This window comes from Sciurus vulgaris, assembly GCF_902686455.1.
Source record: "Sciurus vulgaris genome assembly, chromosome: 7".
NCBI classification, from domain to species: domain Eukaryota; kingdom Metazoa; phylum Chordata; class Mammalia; order Rodentia; family Sciuridae; genus Sciurus; species Sciurus vulgaris.
Genome location: NC_136467.1, coordinates 38,395,772 through 38,416,466, shown reverse-complemented (window position 1 = coordinate 38,416,466; position 20,695 = coordinate 38,395,772). Strand labels below are relative to the sequence as shown.

The 20,695-nt window shown below is 34.3% G+C and overlaps 1 protein-coding gene across 2 annotated transcripts in view; it reads left to right on the top strand.

Moving 5' to 3' along the window:
- Positions 1–18,330, top strand: part of RSPO3 (R-spondin 3) — an 80,976-nt gene extending 62,646 nt beyond the window's left edge. The window contains exons 5-6 of one of the 2 annotated variants that reach the window (XM_079148750.1): positions 12,256–12,425; positions 13,844–18,330. In XM_079148750.1, the coding sequence (XP_079004876.1) occupies positions 12,256–12,425; positions 13,844–13,879 (206 nt within the window). In that variant the 3' untranslated portion in view covers positions 13,880–18,330. Of the gene's footprint in view, positions 1–12,255; positions 13,476–13,843 lie in introns of those variants that run through there. The other variant, XM_079148751.1, reaches the window with a different exon arrangement.
- Positions 18,331–20,695: the final 2,365 nt, after the last annotated feature.

The following is a 20,695-nucleotide window of genomic DNA, read 5'->3' as shown; positions in this document are numbered from 1 at the left end:
AAAAATGACTGTTAAAATGTTAAAAGTCATATAAACTAGAGCAATCTCTTAATTCAAAACTTCAAATTTCTGAAACACTGTTATTAGGCATCAAATTTGAAAATAGGCTATCTTGGAATTCATATTTTACAATCCACACCAAAAAAAATAGAATTTCCCATCTGTAGTAAGAAAGGACCTATAAATAAATATGTGCAAATACACACACGCACATACACACACACAGAAGTACACACACATTTGTTGCACATGTGTCTGCTCTTCCTACTCTCCCCCAATCCAACATACTTCAATACAATGATAGACAAAGTATGGTGAAAATCTTACTAATCTTTCTTAATTTTGTGGAGGATATCTCTAAATCAGTGAACACCCAGCTGCTAAAATATTTTAAAGAAATTGAGGTACTTCACTTGTGTTGCACTCAAGTACACGTACCCTATTGGTGAAGTAATTACAAGAAGCCCTCTTGCTGGTATGGAAATGCATAAGGAAAGTGTTTCTAATTTAGAACAAGTATTTGTCCTGTCCCATAGAAAGGAAGAAACAGTAGATGAAACAATCTGCATTATCTGTTATAGATGGAATATGCCCCTTATGATATTATTTACATTAGGAATAAAATTAAATTATCAGTAACTTTAATATAGTAGAGGCTGACTAAAGTTTTCTATCGGGTTTATTTGTCTATAATGCTGGGGATTGTAACCCTAGGTCCTCACGCTTGTCACTGAGCTACATCCCCAGCCCATGTTTTCCAAGCTAGTTATATTAATAGTTTGAAAGAGTATGCAGTAAAGGAAAAGGAAAAAAGTACTAGAGCAAAGCAAAAACATTTTAAATTGTATTGAAGGTACATTTATGAATTAGCTTTACATAGGTAGTCAATAAATAGCTAGAAACATTAAACAACAGCTACAAAAAGTGTGGCTATCTTTAGCTAAAACATCATGGAGCAGCATACTAAATAACACACTTGACTTGGTCATTGTTTCTCCTATTGTGATGCAGCTCCAGATTAGAGTTACATTATTTTTCCCCATAGAAGAATAAAATGCTCCAAAGAAAAGAAAGAGTGGGCTGTTGTCAAATGATAATTTGACAGCAGAGTCAACTAGTGTGGAAAATGATGAAAGAGAGGAGAGTAATATCAAGGTTTCCTGTATGGTCAGCCATTGCAAACATGTGAGCAAGTGTGAGGCCAGTCCCTCTTGTCAATACAGCTGAGCAGATAATTTGGGTAAGGGAAGAAGTACAGTACTGTCAAACATGGCTATCAACACTTTCTTTTCTGTCTCAGAAGAACAAAATTCTGAAACAAATTCTTGGGAGCAAATGGAAATTTATCCAAATGAAAATCAAATGATAAATGCCCAGAGAATATTCTTTCTTTGGAATTGTTTCAGTTCTTCAATTTACCCAGCTGGAATGAATTTTCAAGTAGCATTCTGTTCAGCCTTTTGAAATGAAGGCCTTTCCTGCTAATTGGAAAGCTATAAGCTATATTTCATCAAAGATGAAGACATTGCTCTTGGCTTAGTGATTCTCTTTGGAAAAAAAAAAAAAAAAACAACAATGAAAGAGAATTTCTTTTGGTGGACATTTACCATAAGGATATTCCAGAACATTTATTTCAAGCAAAGAAAAATAGGAAAACTTAAATTTTATCATTTTTACTCTTAACACTACATGAAAACTCAGTATACTTCCTCATGAGAGGAGCATGTAAAGATAAAGAAGACTTTTTTTTAAAAATTAACCTTTAGAATCAGATATTGATACAACTTTGTTTTCTGGTTTTCTGAGGTAAGTGAATTAGAAAAGGCAACAAATTTAAGTACTTTTTTTTTTTTTTTTTTTTTCCTTTTTTGTAATACTGGGGATTGAACCCAGAGGCACTGGACCACTGAGCTACATCCCCAGCTCCTTTTACTTTTTCATTTGAGACAGGGTCTTGCTAAATTGCTGAAGTTGGCCTTGAACTTGCAATCCTCTTGCCTGAGCCTCCAAGCAACTGGAATTCCAGGTGTGGACCACTGCACCCCAGCTAATTTATGTTTCTTATTGTATTTCTTGAATACAGTTACTGAGCCTGGGTATAAGAGTCAACTCAGAAAAGCTTAGAATCAGAAAATAACAACCCACAGAAACAAATTCTTTTGAAAATTCACATTTTTAAAGCAATCTATACCATAAGCAGCACTTTCAACTTAGTTGTTGTCTAGAGATATATTAAATTAAGTTGGTTACTTTTAAGTTTTAAATCAGAACAATATTAAGCAAATTACTTCATCATAAAGAGTGTGAAAAGTTTTTAAAAATAATTAATTGTAGTCAAGTAATAAAGAGAAAATGTTCCAGATTTCTCAAAGGGATCACTGGTATGATAATTGTGTATTCTGGTTATAAAAATTTTATAGGAAAATTTATAGGGAATAACATTTATATGTTTTCAGTCTGGCAATATGTGTATGAGAGGAATTTTCAAAGAGGTCATTTCACTGTTTATTTTTTGTTGTTTAACCTACTGAGAATTTTCTAAAGTGTAATATGAAAAAAAAAAATAGTCATGTCTCTGTATCCACAGTTCCACATTCAAGAGTTCAACCAACTTTGCATTGAAAATTTGTGAAAAAATTGTAATTGTATTTGAACTGCACAGATTTTTTTTATCTTATCATTATTCCTTAAGTAATGTAGTATACGAACTATTGACATAGCATTTGCATTGTATTGTGTATTCTAGGTAATTTCGAGATGGTGCAAAGTATGTGGGGAAGATTTGCATAGGTTGTGTATAAATACTATGCCATTTTATATGAGAGACTAGAACTTTCAGGAATTCTGGTGTCCACAGGGGTCCTGTGCTCCACCCACATGGATACTGAGAGATGGTTGTATTTGTCATAAACATTCCATAGATTCACACATATTCTCCAGGTTGAGATACTAGGTGTGATCTGAAGTAGCAGAGGGCACCAGCAGGGGTGGTTGGTGAGAAGGAGGCTGAGTAGAATACATGTATTACAAAAAAAGATGAGCACATCCATTCATTCCTGACAGTTGCTAACACTTTGAGAAGATATGGTCCAAACTGAAAAAAAAAAAAAAAAAAAAAACATTTTTTTTTTTCATTTTTGCCGTATGGGGGATTGAACCAAGGGGTGTTTTACCACTGAGTTACATCCCCACCCATTTTTATTTTTTATTTTGAGACAGGGTCTCTCTAAGCTGCCCAGGCTGGACTTAATTTTCAAACCTCCCGCCTCAGCCTCCCTAGTCATTAGGAGGCTCCAAATTAAAATTTTTGAGTAGTACACTTGACAATGTTACCAAATACATTTTTATGACCTTTGAAATATTAGAACTCAGCCACAGCACTAAGTTTTTAAAGATAAGCGGTAAAATTCCCACATTTTAGTTTATAAATAGTATGTGAAATAATTCATGAAGGCTCACTTTTTAGGGAACAGTAATATTCATTTCATATGTTAGTCATGAATTTCATGAACAAAATTTGACTGAATTGAAACACACCCTTTTACATCAAGTAAGAATCATAATAAATTTACATCATTATCTCACAATCATTAAGACCCAACATCTAGTTCAAAATGTGTTAAGGAAATGTTTAGGTCAAGAAATTTTCAACGTGTACATTAATGGGATTTCAACATGTAAATTTATCTGATTCTGTTGCCAGGAGTTTTGTGATCTAACCTAATTTGGTGGTAGGAATTCAAAATTAAGAACTTTTACTCTGAAAAAAGAAACATTGAAACTGCTTATTTTAAATGAACTTTTTAACGTAAAGCAGGTATTCAAGAGAAGTACACCCATATTAAAGAATAATAAACTTAAAATATTTATCTAATGTAAATTGTTAGACCTTGTTATGTGTTTAGAATGTTACATATATAGGAAATTCTGTACTTTTAAAATGAGTATATTTTAAATATTGCAAATAGCTTAACAAAATCTTTGGGAACTTTCTCCAGTATGTATTTTTAATTGTTCTCTTAAGACTGATTACTTACTAAAGGAAGGCATCCTAGTATGCAGTATTCATTATCTTTTAAAAGTTACTTGTGGGCTCCAGCAAATGTCCCTTTTTAATGCAAACAAGGATTCCAGACTGGGGTTCACAGCAGAGGAAGTCAAGAGGTGGGAGGGAGTTTATTGGGTAAAAGGGTCATAGAAAGTTGTCAGCCAAGAGAGCCAAAATTCAAAATTTCGGATTCTGAAACTTCAATGATACTATTTAAAGGACAGTAGGGGAAAAAAAAAAAAAAAAACCTGCAAAAAAGGCCTATTGCTTAAAGCAGACAATGAAAATATAGATTCTAAAAAATAGTGATTTCTGACGTTTCTGATGTTTGCTATAAGATGAAGTGATTTATAATAGGACTATATTCAAAACAGTGGGATTTTTAAAGCAAAGATCTGCAAAGTTCTTTCCCTCGTTTTTGGTATTATGTTTGACAATATAAAAACATTTAATAATTTCATTGGGGTTTCAAAAATGCAATGATTGTTTAATGATAAAATAATATTTCTAAATTAGATGTAAATGATATATTATACAGTAGGCACCTCTTATCCAAGGTTTCACTTCCTGTGGTCTGTTATCCACAGTCAATTACAGTCCAAAAATATTAAATGAATAATTCCAGAAGTAAACAAATTCTGGGCCATGCTGAGCAGCATGATGGAATCTCACTATGTCCTGCTCCAAACACTCAGGACACAAGCCATCATTTTGCCCAACATGTCCATGTTTTTTAACTTTCTTTTATCCATGCCTGCCTGCCAGTCTGTTAAACTGCCATCTGAGGCATCCTGGTGTCCAGTGCTTGTGTTCCCACAGGGGCTTCAAACACACCGCATCAGGATGCCTGTTGTTCACCTCACTCCGCCTCTGGATGCATCATCTCGCACCATCACAGGAAGGGTGAGCACAGTACAATGAAACAATTGGAGAAAGGGATAGACAAAGGCCACATTCATGGAACTTTTATTACAATATGTTGTTATAATTCTTCTATTATTGTTGTTAATCTGTGCTTAATTTGCAAATTAAACTTGCTCATAGTTAGGTATATAGCAGAAAACTATAGTGTATATATAGGATTATGTACAGGGTTGGATACATGATTTCAGGCATCCCGTGGGAGTCTTGAAACATATTTTGCAGAGAAGTAGGAACTGCTGCATAAATAAGCTTGAAATTACATGTATCATACCTCTATATGTAAGGGGGAGTAAAAATACTAAAAAATAATTCGACTCATAGCACTAAAAAAGAAGAAGAAAGAGAGTGAGGTAACTGAACGATGGTGCTGACATAAAACATCTATTCCAAAATGCCCTCAGATTCTGATAAGCAACTTGCTGATCCAGGAAATTCAAATTTTAAGAGGTTAAATAAGTTGGCTGCAAACCTTGAATTTAAGAAAACTCCTCTGTTTGAAAGTTAGTCCACATCTGGACACTTGCTTTGCCTCGCTTTTTCTACTCAGTAACTCGAGTAGGAAATAAAACAAGGATGGAGTGTCACAGACTCTGTTGAGAAATACCACAGAAGCAGAAGGTCCCTGGTTAAGAGCCTCAATTTCCTCATCGGCAAAAAGGGGGTAAGAATAGAGCTTATAGACACGACACTCTTACTTAGAAATGTGCCTGGCATATAGAAGTGCTCATGGAATTTTAGTGAACATTATTCTTAGTGTTTTAAAAAAAATAGTCATCTTCACCTTGATTACTGCAGCAGGGTTTTATTTGGGAGCTGAGTACCCAGGAAGGAGAAATGTGATAACCTAACCTAGGAAGGCTTAGACCAAGGAAACTTTTCTTCAAGAGGTCATGTGACCAGAGAATTAAACACTTAAGTCTGACTTAGGGCAAGGGATTCTAGAGACCGTATTCTAGGTAAGAATGGCAAATAGATGTCATTGGTCGACATTATGGTGGAGGAAGTGCAGGGATGACTAGGAAGACAAGCATAATGGCAGCAGAGTTGAGGAAGCAAGTGGATGACAGGTCACAATGAAAGTCATGCTAAAAATCTTCTGTTTAATACTAACCCCTCAAATTTGCATTCAGTGTCCTCTCATTTCTGAATTCCCAGAAGAACATGATATAAATATATGACATCTCTTAAATTGACTTTTCCCCACATGCTGACAAAATGTAATCCCAATCTTAACATATTTTAATGATCAACTCTATCTTTGCAAAAAATAAGTTCAAGATACTGTCCTAAATTAATAATAGGTAGGAGAGTATATAAGGATATGTTGAATTCTTTTTCTTTTTCTTTTCTTTTGGTTCTAAGGTTTGAACACAAGGGAACTGAACCACTGAATCACATCCTCAGATTTTTATTTTATTTCATTTTTAGACAGAGACTTGCTAAATTACTTAGGGCCTCTCTCAGTTGCTGAAGCTGGTTTTGAACTTGCAATACTATTGCCTCAACCTCCCAACTCGCTGGGATTACAGGTGTGAACCTTTGAATAATTAGTCAAAAACATCTTCGAAGTTAAATAGAAAACAATAGAATTTATTCACATTTAAAGTAAGAGAATAGCTAATTCAGGTAGCCAAAAATTTCAACTTAGAGTAATGAAGTGTTTGCCTATTTTTAAAAAAATGAAGAAGAAGGAGGAGATGTCTATTCTCTGATATTTTTACTACATTTCTTAAAATTATGGCAAAGGGTATAAGTATATCTATTTTATTAAAAAGCAAACAAAAAAGAACAAAAAGTTTGGATATGTTTTTCAAGTCAATCTGCTTGGTAATAATATAACTGAGAAGGACATTTGGCCTTGATGACTTTCAGCTGTGTCTTTCACCACTGGGTCAAGCTGTCCTGTGTTTATACAGCCCACAGTTCAAAGGCCTTTAAATATGTATCTACATAACAGATCATCATTGCTATTTTTAAAAAATAATACTATAGTAATTCCCCTCCCTTGCAACTTTTCTCCAGTGATATATTCATTAAAAAGAAGAAATATTGAAATTTTTATCCTGTCTACATAAAAACCAAGTCCAACTGCAGATTTAAAAATCATCAGATAAACCCCTTTCCACACCATTTGTGCTTTTCTGAAGGTAAAAGCCATCAACTTCCAACGGAATTTCATTTTACAAGTAAAGGTATAGTAAGAAAATTCATCTTTTAAATAGGATATTTATTTGATTGGCTGAAGTCATAGAATCATTTAGTCCTCAGTCTAGAATGTGGGATACATTTTTAACTTTGGGGGAAAAATTATAACCTAGTTTATCTTGGGATGTGTAATCGCTTAAAGCTCAATGGCTCCCCTTAGTGACACTTTGTAGGAACTTCACAAAGAAGCCCTTTTAAAAACCTGTGGACAGACCATTTCTGACTCACATTCATAATTTAAGTAATGCTTGATAAACGAATTAAACTCTTATTCTAGGGAAGACAACCCTTTTATTAATAACCACAGTGTGTTTAAAAGGATATTGAAAATGTTCTAAGATTGGTATTTTCACTTGGAATTAAAATATATACTTGGGAAAAATAATTCAGGATCATTTTCTTCTCTTTATTATTTTTATATGTTCATTCTTTGCTCACATTGGCATTTTAACAGACAATTGGTAAAGAAAAATTCTGCAAGGAATTTTCATAGCATAACTGGGTGCCTATTCAAATGTACCTAATTAGAAAAGTTTCCCTAAAAATTATTGGGAATAGTAAGTCAAACTTACTATCCATTAAATGGAAAATATCCATTAGAAAAATTAAATCAAGTGAGTAACCATGCAATTTGAAATAAATTTTAATTGTATGTATTTTAGGAAAATGGGTACTCTTATTGCTTGACAGATGTAGTTCTTGATGAGAACGCACATGAGAACAAACTGGAGGTGATCTTATTAATTTCAGGGACCTGGACTCCTTATAAAAATTATAAATCATAATCTTCAGGGGTGGAATCAAGGAATCGGTATTTTTAAATCTTATCCGTTTGCAACCTGATCTGTGGAATAGCCTAGAAATTGCTTACATAAAAGATTATATATGCTTGTATTAATGGAATAATTTCAAAGACTCAAAAATGTCCATTAACCATTCACTTATGTAATGGTAGTGTGCAACAAAGTCATAAATAATAATGCCTTCATGGTCTACATAAAGATTTTAGCTACTCTTTCAAAAGCTAAGGCTCAAATATAAATATCAGCCACTGACTATATTCCCTCGATGGATTCTTATTACTTAGAGCAATTTTCTGGAAAAAGGAAACAAAACTACATATCAGAATATTCCTTGGTCTTTTATAAACCAGTCATAGAACCATCAAAACTCCACCCTGCTGTCAGATTCTGATACTTGCCCTTCTCCAGTTTTCAGTGCCATTGGTCCTCAGGAAAAATTCCCAACTTGGCAATTGACCCCTGTAATCCTTCCAGGTCTCTCAGTAATATCCTATATATAGACTCTGATCAAATGGAGGAAGTCTACTTCCAGTGCTGCAGAGTACACTGTCCTTGCATGCCTTCATGCTGTTATATTGTTCACTGCCTGGATTGCCCTTCTACTTCATTAGCCTGCAAATTCTTACATGTTTTTAAGGCTCAACTTGAACATCATCTCACCTTTTTCAGTCTCTGTTGGAAAAGTTTAATGCTTTCCCCATTGTGTTCCAAATGGATCTCCTGCATATCTCTATGTTGGCATAGGTGTGTGACTAATGTGTTGATCGCCCTATCTCACTTGTATCCCCAGGATTTAACCATTTTTGGCATGTAGAAGGGCTTAATTCATGTTATTCAATGAGTTAGTAATTTTAGGCTTTCATTTGTCCAATGATTAGTATGTCAGTCACATATTAATCAAGTGTTCTACAAACATCTAATTTAATCCTTACAAAGTTAGGAATTAAGAATGCTTATTCATAGTTGAAATATCAATTTATCCTGAGAAATATCAGAAACTTGCCAAAAGGTCCACCCAACTATTGGTGGCAGACTTAGAAATTGAACACAGTGTTTTTTCTGACCCTAAAGACAGTGTTTCTAAATCTTACATCATAGTGTTTCCCTGAAAGGACTGTCTTAGTCTGCTTTCTGCTGCTATAACAATACCATAGACTGGATAAATTGTATAGAGTAGAAGATTACTTGGCTCATGTTTCTGAAGTGGAGAAATCCAAGACCATGGCACAAGCATCTGATGAAGATCTTCTTGCTGCATCACAATCTGGTGGAAAGACAAGAAAGAATGCGTAGGACAGAAAAAAATTGGTGGAACTCACCCTTTTTATCAGGAACTCATTCCTGCAAAAACCCACTTGCAGAACATTATTAATCTATTCATGGGAACAGAGTACTCATCACCCTCATGACTGGAACACCAAGGGAGGATGAACATTCTGTTGTGCTCTGGAATACTGCACAGCCCAGTTCAGGCACACGTGTGTCTATGCACACTACACACGTGCATTCGAAACACATATATGGTGGATATTTTTTATAACTGGAAGGCTTAATTTTTCAAAAATGTTGTTTTAAAAAGTCATAGAATAACTATTAACCACATCAATGAAAAGTCATCAAATCACCAAAATAGAAAAAGAAGTCCTCTTTAATGAAAACCTTACAAAATCACCCTAAATTGCACATGATTTTTAATGGACTACAGTCACTGTTTCACATTTCTATTTTATTTCTTGGATAGGAAGAAAATATATTATTTATGCAGAGGGGTAGTTAGCATTTCCAACCACTAACACATGGCCTGTAAAATATAATAATAATAATCCCATTTTTCTATTGCACAATCACCCTCTCTTGGGCAGCAACAGTGTACAATGTGTTAGTTTCCTGTTACTTCACCAGATCCTCCCCTTTCACTCACTGGCCAGACTAAATAGTTTTTCCTTGGGTAATAAAGCTATAATACTGAGTTTCGAGGTACTTCCAAAAATGTTTCTGCCTGTCTTAAGAAATAATCATATCAGCTTGCTAATAAGCAGATATGTTCTGCAAGTTGAGCATTATTGTCATAAGTGGCTAAAAACCATATAATCAATCTTCAACCAAGAAAGAAACAATACATTTCTTAAGTTTCTAAACACTATGTTAGGATCACAGCTGTAACATGTTGGATCATCATCAAGAGAACAATGTCAAACACTGAACTTCTGGATGATTTCCATAAAAATAACATTTTGTTTGGGGTCAGTAGTTTTTACAAAACTTTGGAATGATTTTCATTGACAACTTTTTTAGAACTGAACTTGAACACCTCCAAAATATGCCTCAAAATGGAAATATTATGTAATCCAGCATTTGCAGCCATCTCCTTGTGAGAACTAAGTACTCCTATGAAAACCAAGCACTCTTATGAAAACCAGCATTTCTCTTTTTCAGTTTGTGTAGCTTTATAAATTATGCTTCGTATTCAAGAAGTAATTTTACTTTAAATTTACTCTCCAATTTTCTCTGTTTAGTTACCATGTTCAAGTCAAATGTAGTCTTTAAATCAAACATGAAAAAGAAGCCCTGGATTCTGTCTGTAGAAATATTACCAAAATAGCAATATTCTCTACAGAATATTGGAATAATGGAAATGGCAAATCTGTGGACAAGTAGTTCAACTTAGAAGTGATAGTTGACTCTAGTTCTTTCGTTCATCTCTATATATCCCAAATAATATGATATTTGCTTTACCCCATCTGAATTCTCATTTTTATTAACTGTTCTTCTAGAGTTAGAAATTCAAAGATGTGTTATGTTGAGCCCAACAAGAAAAATTTTCATAAAGTAATTGGAGCGTTTTGTAAATATAATCTCCTGACAAAGCTACTTATGACATAAAATCATTAATCCAAGGAGACTATTGGCCTAGGATATGTATGCAGTATTAATAACACTGCTCCCTAGGATTTGGTAACCAGAGCTCAGAAAAAGAAGGGCCAAACCACTGAATTCAATATTGGCAGCCTGTTTCAGGACATGAAAATTCTTTGGTTCTCTCATTCAAATAGTTTTTCCAAAATAATTATGTCCAAAGTGACTTATTGGAGATAGATCGATTTTAAATTTTACACTGTTCAGGGTACCAGGTTATACATTCAGTATCTGTTATACATCGAGGGATAGTTTGGTTCCTAGTTTCATTTACTATGATAATGATTTGAGTATAAGTAATTTCTCCTTGGGATATATGTGTAATGAGTGTTACTAAAACCATGCCATCGTTGATTATACATATGAAATGTTTGCATAATAAAGCATATAATCAATTCACTTTTAGAAACAAATGAAAATAATACATCCAATTTGGTGTCAGGCTCATATAGTTTGATTAAATTACCATCTGTAAAATTCTCAGAGGTTCTCTTCTGACAATGGAATAAAATTCAGTGCTTTACCCATGCTGGCTACAATATGTCTTCCCACATGAAAAAGGCATTTTGTTCCTCTTGTGAAAAATACCTCACAGTGAATCCGAAGTAAATCTACGCTTCTACGCTTCATTCAAATCCAGTTCAATGTCGGGAGTCTCCGTGGAATCCAGAATATATCCAATAAATACCTACTTATTTGGTCCATAGAAATAATAAATCCCCTGCCCTTTTAGCTTATACCACATGATTATTGAAAAGTTATCAATAGCATCCTAATACATAGAGGAATTGAAGTGTAAATTAATTTCAAAATGCAAATATTTGTGTTAGTATAAAATACAGTTATCCTGTCACTCATCGTGAAAATTATTTCCATATTTGTTATGATAATCAATTCTTTTCTCTTGGAGGGCATGCAAACATCCTGACAGATTGCAAATATATAACATTTACTTGAAAATTTTTAAATACAAAATGGTGTCTTAAAGAGGAGCGAAATAAAATATATTAATAAACATTTTAAGTGGTAAGAAATGTATTTGAAATTTTCTATTTATTAACTATACATAAGTAACCTATAAAATAAACCTCAAACTTATAGGAATAGAACTCTGTAGCATTCAAACTATCATATATTAATTGTGTCATTATATTATATAGGCATTTCATGTTTACATTGTTGGGAATATTGCAAGGACTTAAAAAGTAGTTGAATGGATGATGTAAAGAGTAGATATTTGCTATCAATGGGGTTTGGTATGCCATACTCAAGTGTAATGCAAGTCATTTTTTAAAACTTGTAATAACCTAGTAGAACATAATTGAATATAATTTTTAAAGGAATGTCCTTTCATTTCAGGAAAAAAAGGAAGAGAGAGGAAAAGGAAAAAACCTAATAAAGAAGAAAGTAAGGAAGCTATCCCTGACAACAAAGGTCTGGAATCCAGTAGAGAAACCCCAGAACAACGAGAAAACAAAGACAAACCACAGCAGAAGAAGCGAAAAGTTCAAGAAAAACCACAGAAATCGGTATCAGTCAGCACCGTACACTAGATGTTCCCATGAGATTATTGTAGACTCATGATGCTGCTATTCAGCCAGATGCCCAGGACAGGTGTTCTAGCCATTAGGACAACAAATGGACTACATATCTGTTATTGCTCTGTCTAAACAACATTCCAAATAGTTGCTATATTCTTCATGTGAGCATAGTTAACAACAAAGAGCCAAAAGTTCAAAGAAGGGATACTTTTGAATGGTTATCTTATGTGCTTCTAAGCATTTTTAAAACACAAGAAAATTTTGTTCATTATTATCAATAAGCTATCATTAATGCAATGATGATATCTGGAGAAGAAACCTCTTTTCCCTATAAAAATATTTTCGAAGCTATTGTTTTAAGAAGCAGAAGATAATTCTGAAAATTCAAAGACGCAGTGTCCCTTGAAAACAAAGACAAGACCAGGGGGAGAGAAACAACGTTCTAAGACAGTGTGGTTTTGTTCAGGAGATCTAGAGAATGCTCAGTATTAGGGCCTGGCATTTGGAATGATAGAATCTATCATCACAGAAACAACTATTTTAAGATTACTTCTATTGTCCACATCCTGTATTTCTGCAAGAAACACGAGAGTGCATACCAGAGTTAAATATACTGTATGGGATTGGAGGAAGGCAAAATGTGGAAGAAATCATAGAGTTGGAGATTACTTTTGTGCTTTCCAAAACTGTGAAGGGTTGTGATCTCCTGGAACAGGTCTCCAATCTGTCAGCACTGTGTGGTTTAGCCTCTGCTACCCCTTGGATTATATAAATCTGTAAACGTGTGCCTGTAACTTTCTTCCAAAAACAAAATCATACTTATTAGAAGAAAACTCTGATGTCATAGAAAACAAAAAATAGAGAAAGGAGAATATGACATGTTTGCAAAGTCATGTGTTTTATTTCTCTCTCAATGAGGGAAAAACAATTTTATTACCTGCTTAATGGTCCACCTGAAACTAAAAGGGATACTACTTTCTAACAAGGTGTATCTAGTAGGGGAGAAAGCCACCACAATAAATATATTTGTTCATAGTTTTTAAAGTTTGGTTCACTTTGTTTTATAGTTTGTTTTATTGGGTAGTTGTTACTCAGAGACTTGAAAAATCTGCTAAATCAGAGAAGCTGTGACCTGTGTAATCCAAAACATATAATGTTTCTCAGTGTTTTCTCTTTGCATCCATCTTTATCTGAGCCAGAGAAGACTTACTTACGGGGTATTAGGAGATACTTATTCACCTTTTCTTTCTTATTGTAATAAATCAACACAATTAGATTTGGCCACATGAGCCTACCTATGATCTCAACCGCTCCCTCTTCATTGCCTAGAAATGAGCATCTTTTCTTTTATGTTGTTTCCTCCTGCATCTTCAGTATTTAACCTTCTCTTCTCCATATCTTCTCAGTCTGTGGATCTCTTTTGGGACTTGAAGTCACCCTAGCTGAAGCCTTAACCAGTGTTTCACAGAGGATCCATCCAGCCCAGTCCAGGAGGAGGCCTCTCAGAGTGTGCACCACAAAATCTTATGACCCTCAGGCTTCCTGCTGTAATGGAAGGACATACAGCTGCTCTGTCTGCCATGCTTCCTAGTTCTCTCAAGATCACTACTTTCTGAAGAATCAGTGAATCTGCTGCTGTCTCTCTATCTCTGGGCCCTGTTCTCCACTAACTGTACTGCTCATGTGGACTGCTTGGTTTCCTTGGTTTTCCACTTCTAAGATATAAAACTTTAAAATGATGTATTCCTGCTTCTTCTTCTTACTCTGGTCCTTCTTTACACAACATAATTATTTCAATGAATTTGATCTGTTCCCTATGTCCCTATGTATAAAGTAATTCTAATATTATTTTTAACTAAAGTTTAGGTTACCAAGGGGACACAAACATTATCCTGCAGAATTATTTTAGATAGAAGCTTTGTCCCCATGTTTTAAAACTTTTGGATGGTATCAAACACCATTTTTGTGCTTGAGAATAAGTAGCCAGACTGCTTTTATCTCTGTCGGTATTTCTCATCGTCTTTATTCTTTCAACAAGTACTTATTGGGAATATCTATATCTGCATATGCAATGCTGGTAAAGGAGTAAACCAGGACATAACAATGGTGGCAAAGGACCATCATGACTTCCCTTGTGGTCCTCCAGACCGTGGCAGAAGATCTAAATTCTTCATACAAAACCTGAGTAAAAATACCAAGGAAAAGTATTGAAAGCTAGCATTAATCTTCATATGTTGGGTGAAATATTCATGAAGACAAAGATAACATTAATTTTAACTGTAATTCTCAATCTACCCTAATAGATCCTTAGGCACATGAAATCTTATAATATTCAAACTAGAAACCCTCAAAACTGAGTAAAAGCTCATTAACAGCTTTCTGGTAAAGTTCCCATATGAATCACACTTTCCATGAGAATAGACAGTGAATACATTCTTGATACAATGAGAAATGAGAGAAAGTAGCAACATTAATTTGTGAGTGTCTGATCGATACCCCTAACCTGGTCATCAAATTCTGCTTTATAACCAAAGGGTGGCCTCTGTTCTGTCATCAGAAGATTTATGTTGCAGTCCCAGGTGTGTAACCATTGGTAAGTCACATAAATTATCTGGGTCCCCATTTCTCATGTGCAATGAAAAAGAGTGGGACAGGAAATGATCACTGTAGTCTCAGGGAAGAGAACATTGACCCTTGTCCCATTTCAGGTTAATGTCCCATGAGTCCTCCATAGTAACAGTGTCCTTTGGAAATTATCCTAATCCTACTTCTCAAAGTGGAAGGGTACAGACTGTCAGAGAATAAAGATTGAACTCTGCTACTCTGATGTTATTAAGTTATAAGTGGTTCATATTAATGATAATACAAATACAGGACCAGAAAAACATAGGGAGGAAACAGTGTACATAAATACAAGTAATGCCAAGAATAGGGGTAAATTCCCACAAATGAAGGTGGTAAAGAAAATGAGAAGTAATCAAGTTAGACAGTCTATGTGAATGCTAGAATTGGGTTACTAACTGGTTGTAATTTGTGTGACCTTGGGCAAATTGTGTGTCTCTCAGAGCCTCCTTCTTCATCTGCAAAATAGAGGTGGCAATGCTTCTCACAAGATTGTAATGAGAATTTAGAAGTTCCATCACTCAATATAATAACATCTCTTCTGCAGACAAATTAAAAAGTCATACATATAAATTCATTCTATTTCCTGAATAATGATATGTGATAGTACCCATATAAGTGTACATGTGTGATCATTTCATGGAGCATATGTAAGAATCACAAAAATGAAATGAGTAGTAGCAACTCACAGGTAAATCCCGGTTTACAATTTGTCTTGAAACTTCTTGAAATTAAGATGTTACTTATTCTAAGGAATCTGCATTTTTATAAATGGGCTAAGTAAAGACACTCCATCTTTCCCATGGATATATTTTAATAGCAAAGGAAATGACTAGATTCTTTCTCAATACAACTGCAACTTTACTGGGCAAAATAGAAGGGAAGTCTTCTATCAAAGGCTAATTTGTTAGAGGATGCTACTTCTTGTAATTCAAAGGGAGTTTGTCTGGAGTCTGTTAGCTATTAAAAGAATAAGATCTGGGGGTCAAATCAATTGAGAATTTTCCCATTTCAAGTATTTCACCTAACTAGCTTAGTAGATTAGTAACAGTTCATTTCTAGGTTATTTAGTAAAAAGAGAAACAAAATAAATGGCTGGATTTCTTTTATGCTACCCAGTTGTCCTTTCACCATACTTTGTTATAATTATGTCAAGAGCCATCTGAAGGGGTTACTGATATCCTTGTTTTACAAATGAGGAAACTGAGACAGAAAAGTACACAAAGTCACAACTACAAACCAGTGACCCTGGATGTCCCGCTGAGCACTGGCCAATTCCCAAGCCTGTGTTTCTTTCCAGTGATTATATCCCTTAAAATATTCATTTTTAGTTCAGAGACAACCTATGATATTAAATATTAAAGTGCTTTCCCATGATCTGGAATAATAACCTCATGAAGCAGCCAGAGAAGACAATCTTACAGGTCTTAACCAGGATAAGACTTAGCCTGGAACCTGAAACTGAAACGTGACCCCCAATGTATGTTTGTAGAGATCTGTGTAAATGAGAGCTTTGAGGAGCCTGTGGGTGAGTAGGGCCCTTGGATTGAAAGGGACATAAATGCATTGGGAGGTGAGAGGAATTAATGGGAGAAATGAGATTTTGCCATTAGAGAAAGACCAAAGTTCACACCAGGAGAGCTGAACCCTTCGGAAATCTTAGATTTCTGTAGCCCTTTATGACTTTGGAATAGCCCTCAATTCATTTCTCTTCTAGTATGCAAACAAAGTGTTTATCAGCACTGTCCCTTTTCCCTTGAGTCATTATTCAGAATTGCACTGATCTGGAAGGAAGCATTAACACATCTCCACTTTTGGAACAGACGAAGCTCCTTCCTTCCTACCTTGCCTTACTTTCTCACAGCTACTTTCAGACATTTAATATCAGGACTTCAGTTGTTAACATCTCTTCTCACCCATTCTGTTTCTCAAATAATTCAGAAGCCAACATATGCATCACATAAATAGTTAACAGAAAATAAAGTGAAGAGGAAGGAAGGGAAGGAGGGAGGGAGGGAGGAAGGAAGGGAGAAAAGGAAGGAAAACAGAGGGAAGGAGCAGGAGGGAGGAACCCCCTAAATAGTAACTACTTTAACATTAAAATACAATTGTAGGAGAAACTCAATGAGTAGGAAAATTCCACTAACTGCAAAATCAACATTTAAATTTCAGAAGACAAAATCACATGACTATAAAATAATCTGATATGTAAACAGTTTGCAAAATGCTTATACTTCCGTATCTGCAGTTGTGTGCAATGAAAATTATTCAAAACAACGTTGAGATAATCCAAGACTGAATCATCTACTAAAGATTAAATTTTAAACACAGTGAAATGGACAATACATATTAGAAAAGTTTTTAAACATAGTTGAATAGTAATTTTGATTACCAAAATGTTCTGGCTAATTGAGGTTTAATGGAGACATTACCTTTTGCACTATTAATATCAGTTAAAATTTTAGCTACTCCTAATTTCTGTCAAAAATACATTTCAAGCAAGAGTTAGATTTTTAAAGTCAATGTAATAACTCTTTTAGAAAACATTTTAGAGACATTTGTCTTCCTAATAAAATCTAAAATAACCCTACATATTGTAAATGCTTTGAAATTATAGAGTATAATAAATACATAAGGTATTATTTTCACTAGCCAGTTGCTAGTTACTATAAGAGGTTGTGTTCCTTTCCCCATTCCTCAAACTCTGCTTTCATTGGAGATTTTAACCTTAGAGGAAATTATCCATATCCTTCCCAAAAAGGAATCAATGGAAGTAATAATAACTGCAGCAATCACATGTTTAAGAACACAGTAATGCAACCTTTCTTCTGGTGTATTTCTTCTGCAGCTGTTGGCATTGGAGCTACATTAAAGATGTCCTTGAGAAGCAATTTCACCTTGTAAATATATATATTTCATCTTTTATATTTACTTGGTAAATATACCCAAATTCAATAAAATAAGCTAATACTAAATCTTGTATCTTGATCTGGAGATATCTTTGAGTCAGTTAGCTGTTTCCCATAGACCACCCACAGTTCTGATTGGTCCCAATTTTCCAAAAGGTAAGAAATTCTGCAACAGCTCAGTCAACCATCTGGCTATGATGATCTCAAGGTTTATAAAAAGAAAAAGAAATTCTGATTGCAAAAAGAATGAGATCCTTCCTTTTACTGTTGAAGCTCCTTATTTAACAGTCATGTACTGTCTGTCCTAGAGAATTCCATGCCAAAAAGAAGGAGAGGGGGAAGGGGAGGGAGAAAGAGAGAAAGAGAGGGGGGAGAGAGAGAGAGAGAGAGAGAGAGAGAGAGAGAGAGAGAGAGAGAGAGAGAGAGAGAGAGAGAGAGAAAGAGAGAGAGAGCATGCCCCATGCCTTGGGGCTCTGGGTTATTCATGGTAGTCATAGATTCATCCTGGTCTTTGACGCCTCCCTGCTTTGCTTCTATTACTTGGCTTATTTATGTTTTTTGGTTGACTAGTTAGGGAAAGGAGAAAAAAAAAACTATCTCATGACTTAAAAATTATGGGAATAAATTGGGGAAGATATTGTATAATAAATTCCTCTACCCTTATTATAGAACCAAGGAAAAACTATTGTTTGTAATTCTTAAACCATTAATTTAATAAAACAAAACAAAACAGGAAAATAAATATCAAATAAAACATTTGATATTTAATATCCAAGGGATCGTCCTCATGTGGTAACTGTTTAGAAGGTGATTCAATTTATCACTAGGTTCACTCCTACTGATCTTTTTCCCATAGCAAAAAAAAAAATGGTTATGACTCACTTTAGGAACACATCAAATGCTCCAGGAAAATAGATTTTAGTTTTATCCAAACCAGCAGTGAGAATAATTTATAATTTAAAAAAAGACACAGACAAGCAGAGTCACTTTAGGAAAATGACTCAGTTTCATGCCAAAAAGTGCTAGCTTTTTTGATTGCCAGTTTCATTTTAAAAGTTGGAGTTTTCCCATGGCAGGGCAGAAGAGTGAATTATTATAGTAAGTCAACATTTCTACTTGTTGACTATGGAATGTTTAAAACAGCTTAATATGAACATATGGAAGGATTAAGAGAACAGAGCTTAATTTGTGGAAATAGATGATCCAAATTCAAAATGGTATTATTTGTAGAAAGGAAGAGATAATTAGAACATGCTAGTTAGTGTCTCTAGATTTTCCAAATTGACTGTGATCATCAAAGTAAATTGTTTGATCATAGACTTCATGGCAGATCTAAGCCACTTGAAATTCAGAGACTGTATTAGTTTCCTTGCCTCTCTACCCTTTCCACTCCCTACACTTCACTCCCTGCAAAGCTCTGTCAATTCAATAATAGATAAATTAAGACAAAGTTAACAAAGTATAATTAGAAATTAATAAGTTACATAGAGAAATCACTGTAAGAACATCACTTATTTCAAGTTGAATGTACTCACTTTGGAACACAAATAAAAAACCAGTCAGTAGATGCACTTTCCACCCATTAATCAGATTATTTATATAAACAACCCATCAAGCCATAGAGTTTGCCATCCTTAATGTATAGCTAGTTAGTAACAATATTTGAGATGCTAGTAGAGCTATCAGACTAGATTTGAATATCCTCATATACATAGACTACATAATATTCTAAAATTTTCTATCAGGTTTCTAGGTGAAGGTAAAAAGCCTTTGTTAATCTGTAATAACTGATATATCAAACCCAGTACCCACAGTAAATACTGATGTTTTCCATTCTGTTAAAATGATACTAAAATGTATTACTGATTTTTTAGTTGTTTAACTTTGTAAGTTTTATGCCATACCCTTCAAATAAACCAGAAAATGTGAAAATACACAGTTATGTGTAAATTCACATAGACCAAGAGTGGTTTGATCAGCCATTTATAAGAAACTTCCTTATCTGTAACAATAATCAGGACTGAACTACTGGACTGGCCAGCAAAATCAAAATCATGATCTGCTATTCCAGCAATGTTTCAAATGACTAAAAAAGTAAAATCAACTATTCCTCTGAGGCACATTTCATTTGGAATATCAAATCAGTTATAATGGCTAGTGATTGTCAAAGTGTTAACAGGAGTCTTCTTCAGAGGTATAAGATTATTTCAGATCCTCAAAGAAAAAGTGGCAGATGATCCTGTTTTTCCTGTGTCACCTGAAACACTAGTAAGTGTTAAGTTATATTAAGTAAATGTTAAACAATATTTTAAGTTAAAAGTGAATTGAGAAGAGTATCAGAAAACAAATCCCTCCCCAAATAACTTCTTAAAGCATAGGAACTACAATAATTTTTTAATGGAGGAAAAAAGTTCATTGTGGAATTCCCTATGCTTTCTAAATTCCAAGTACAACCTTACCGGTAAGTGCTTCAATTAGGGTTCTAAGGATGTCACTCTAGTATTAAGGGAAAACAAAACTCAGTGCTTTCCCCAGCCTTCACAAGCTCTCACAGTGCCAGCTTCTATTTTATAATGCTCCTGGCCTATCCTCCCACAAACTGGATTTCCTAAGCACATTCTGAGGAACTCAACAAAAGTTAAAGAAAAACAACTTTAAAAAAAAAAAAAAAGTGATTCTATATTAAAAAATAAATTTTGAAATAAATGCTGTTCAATATTATCAAAA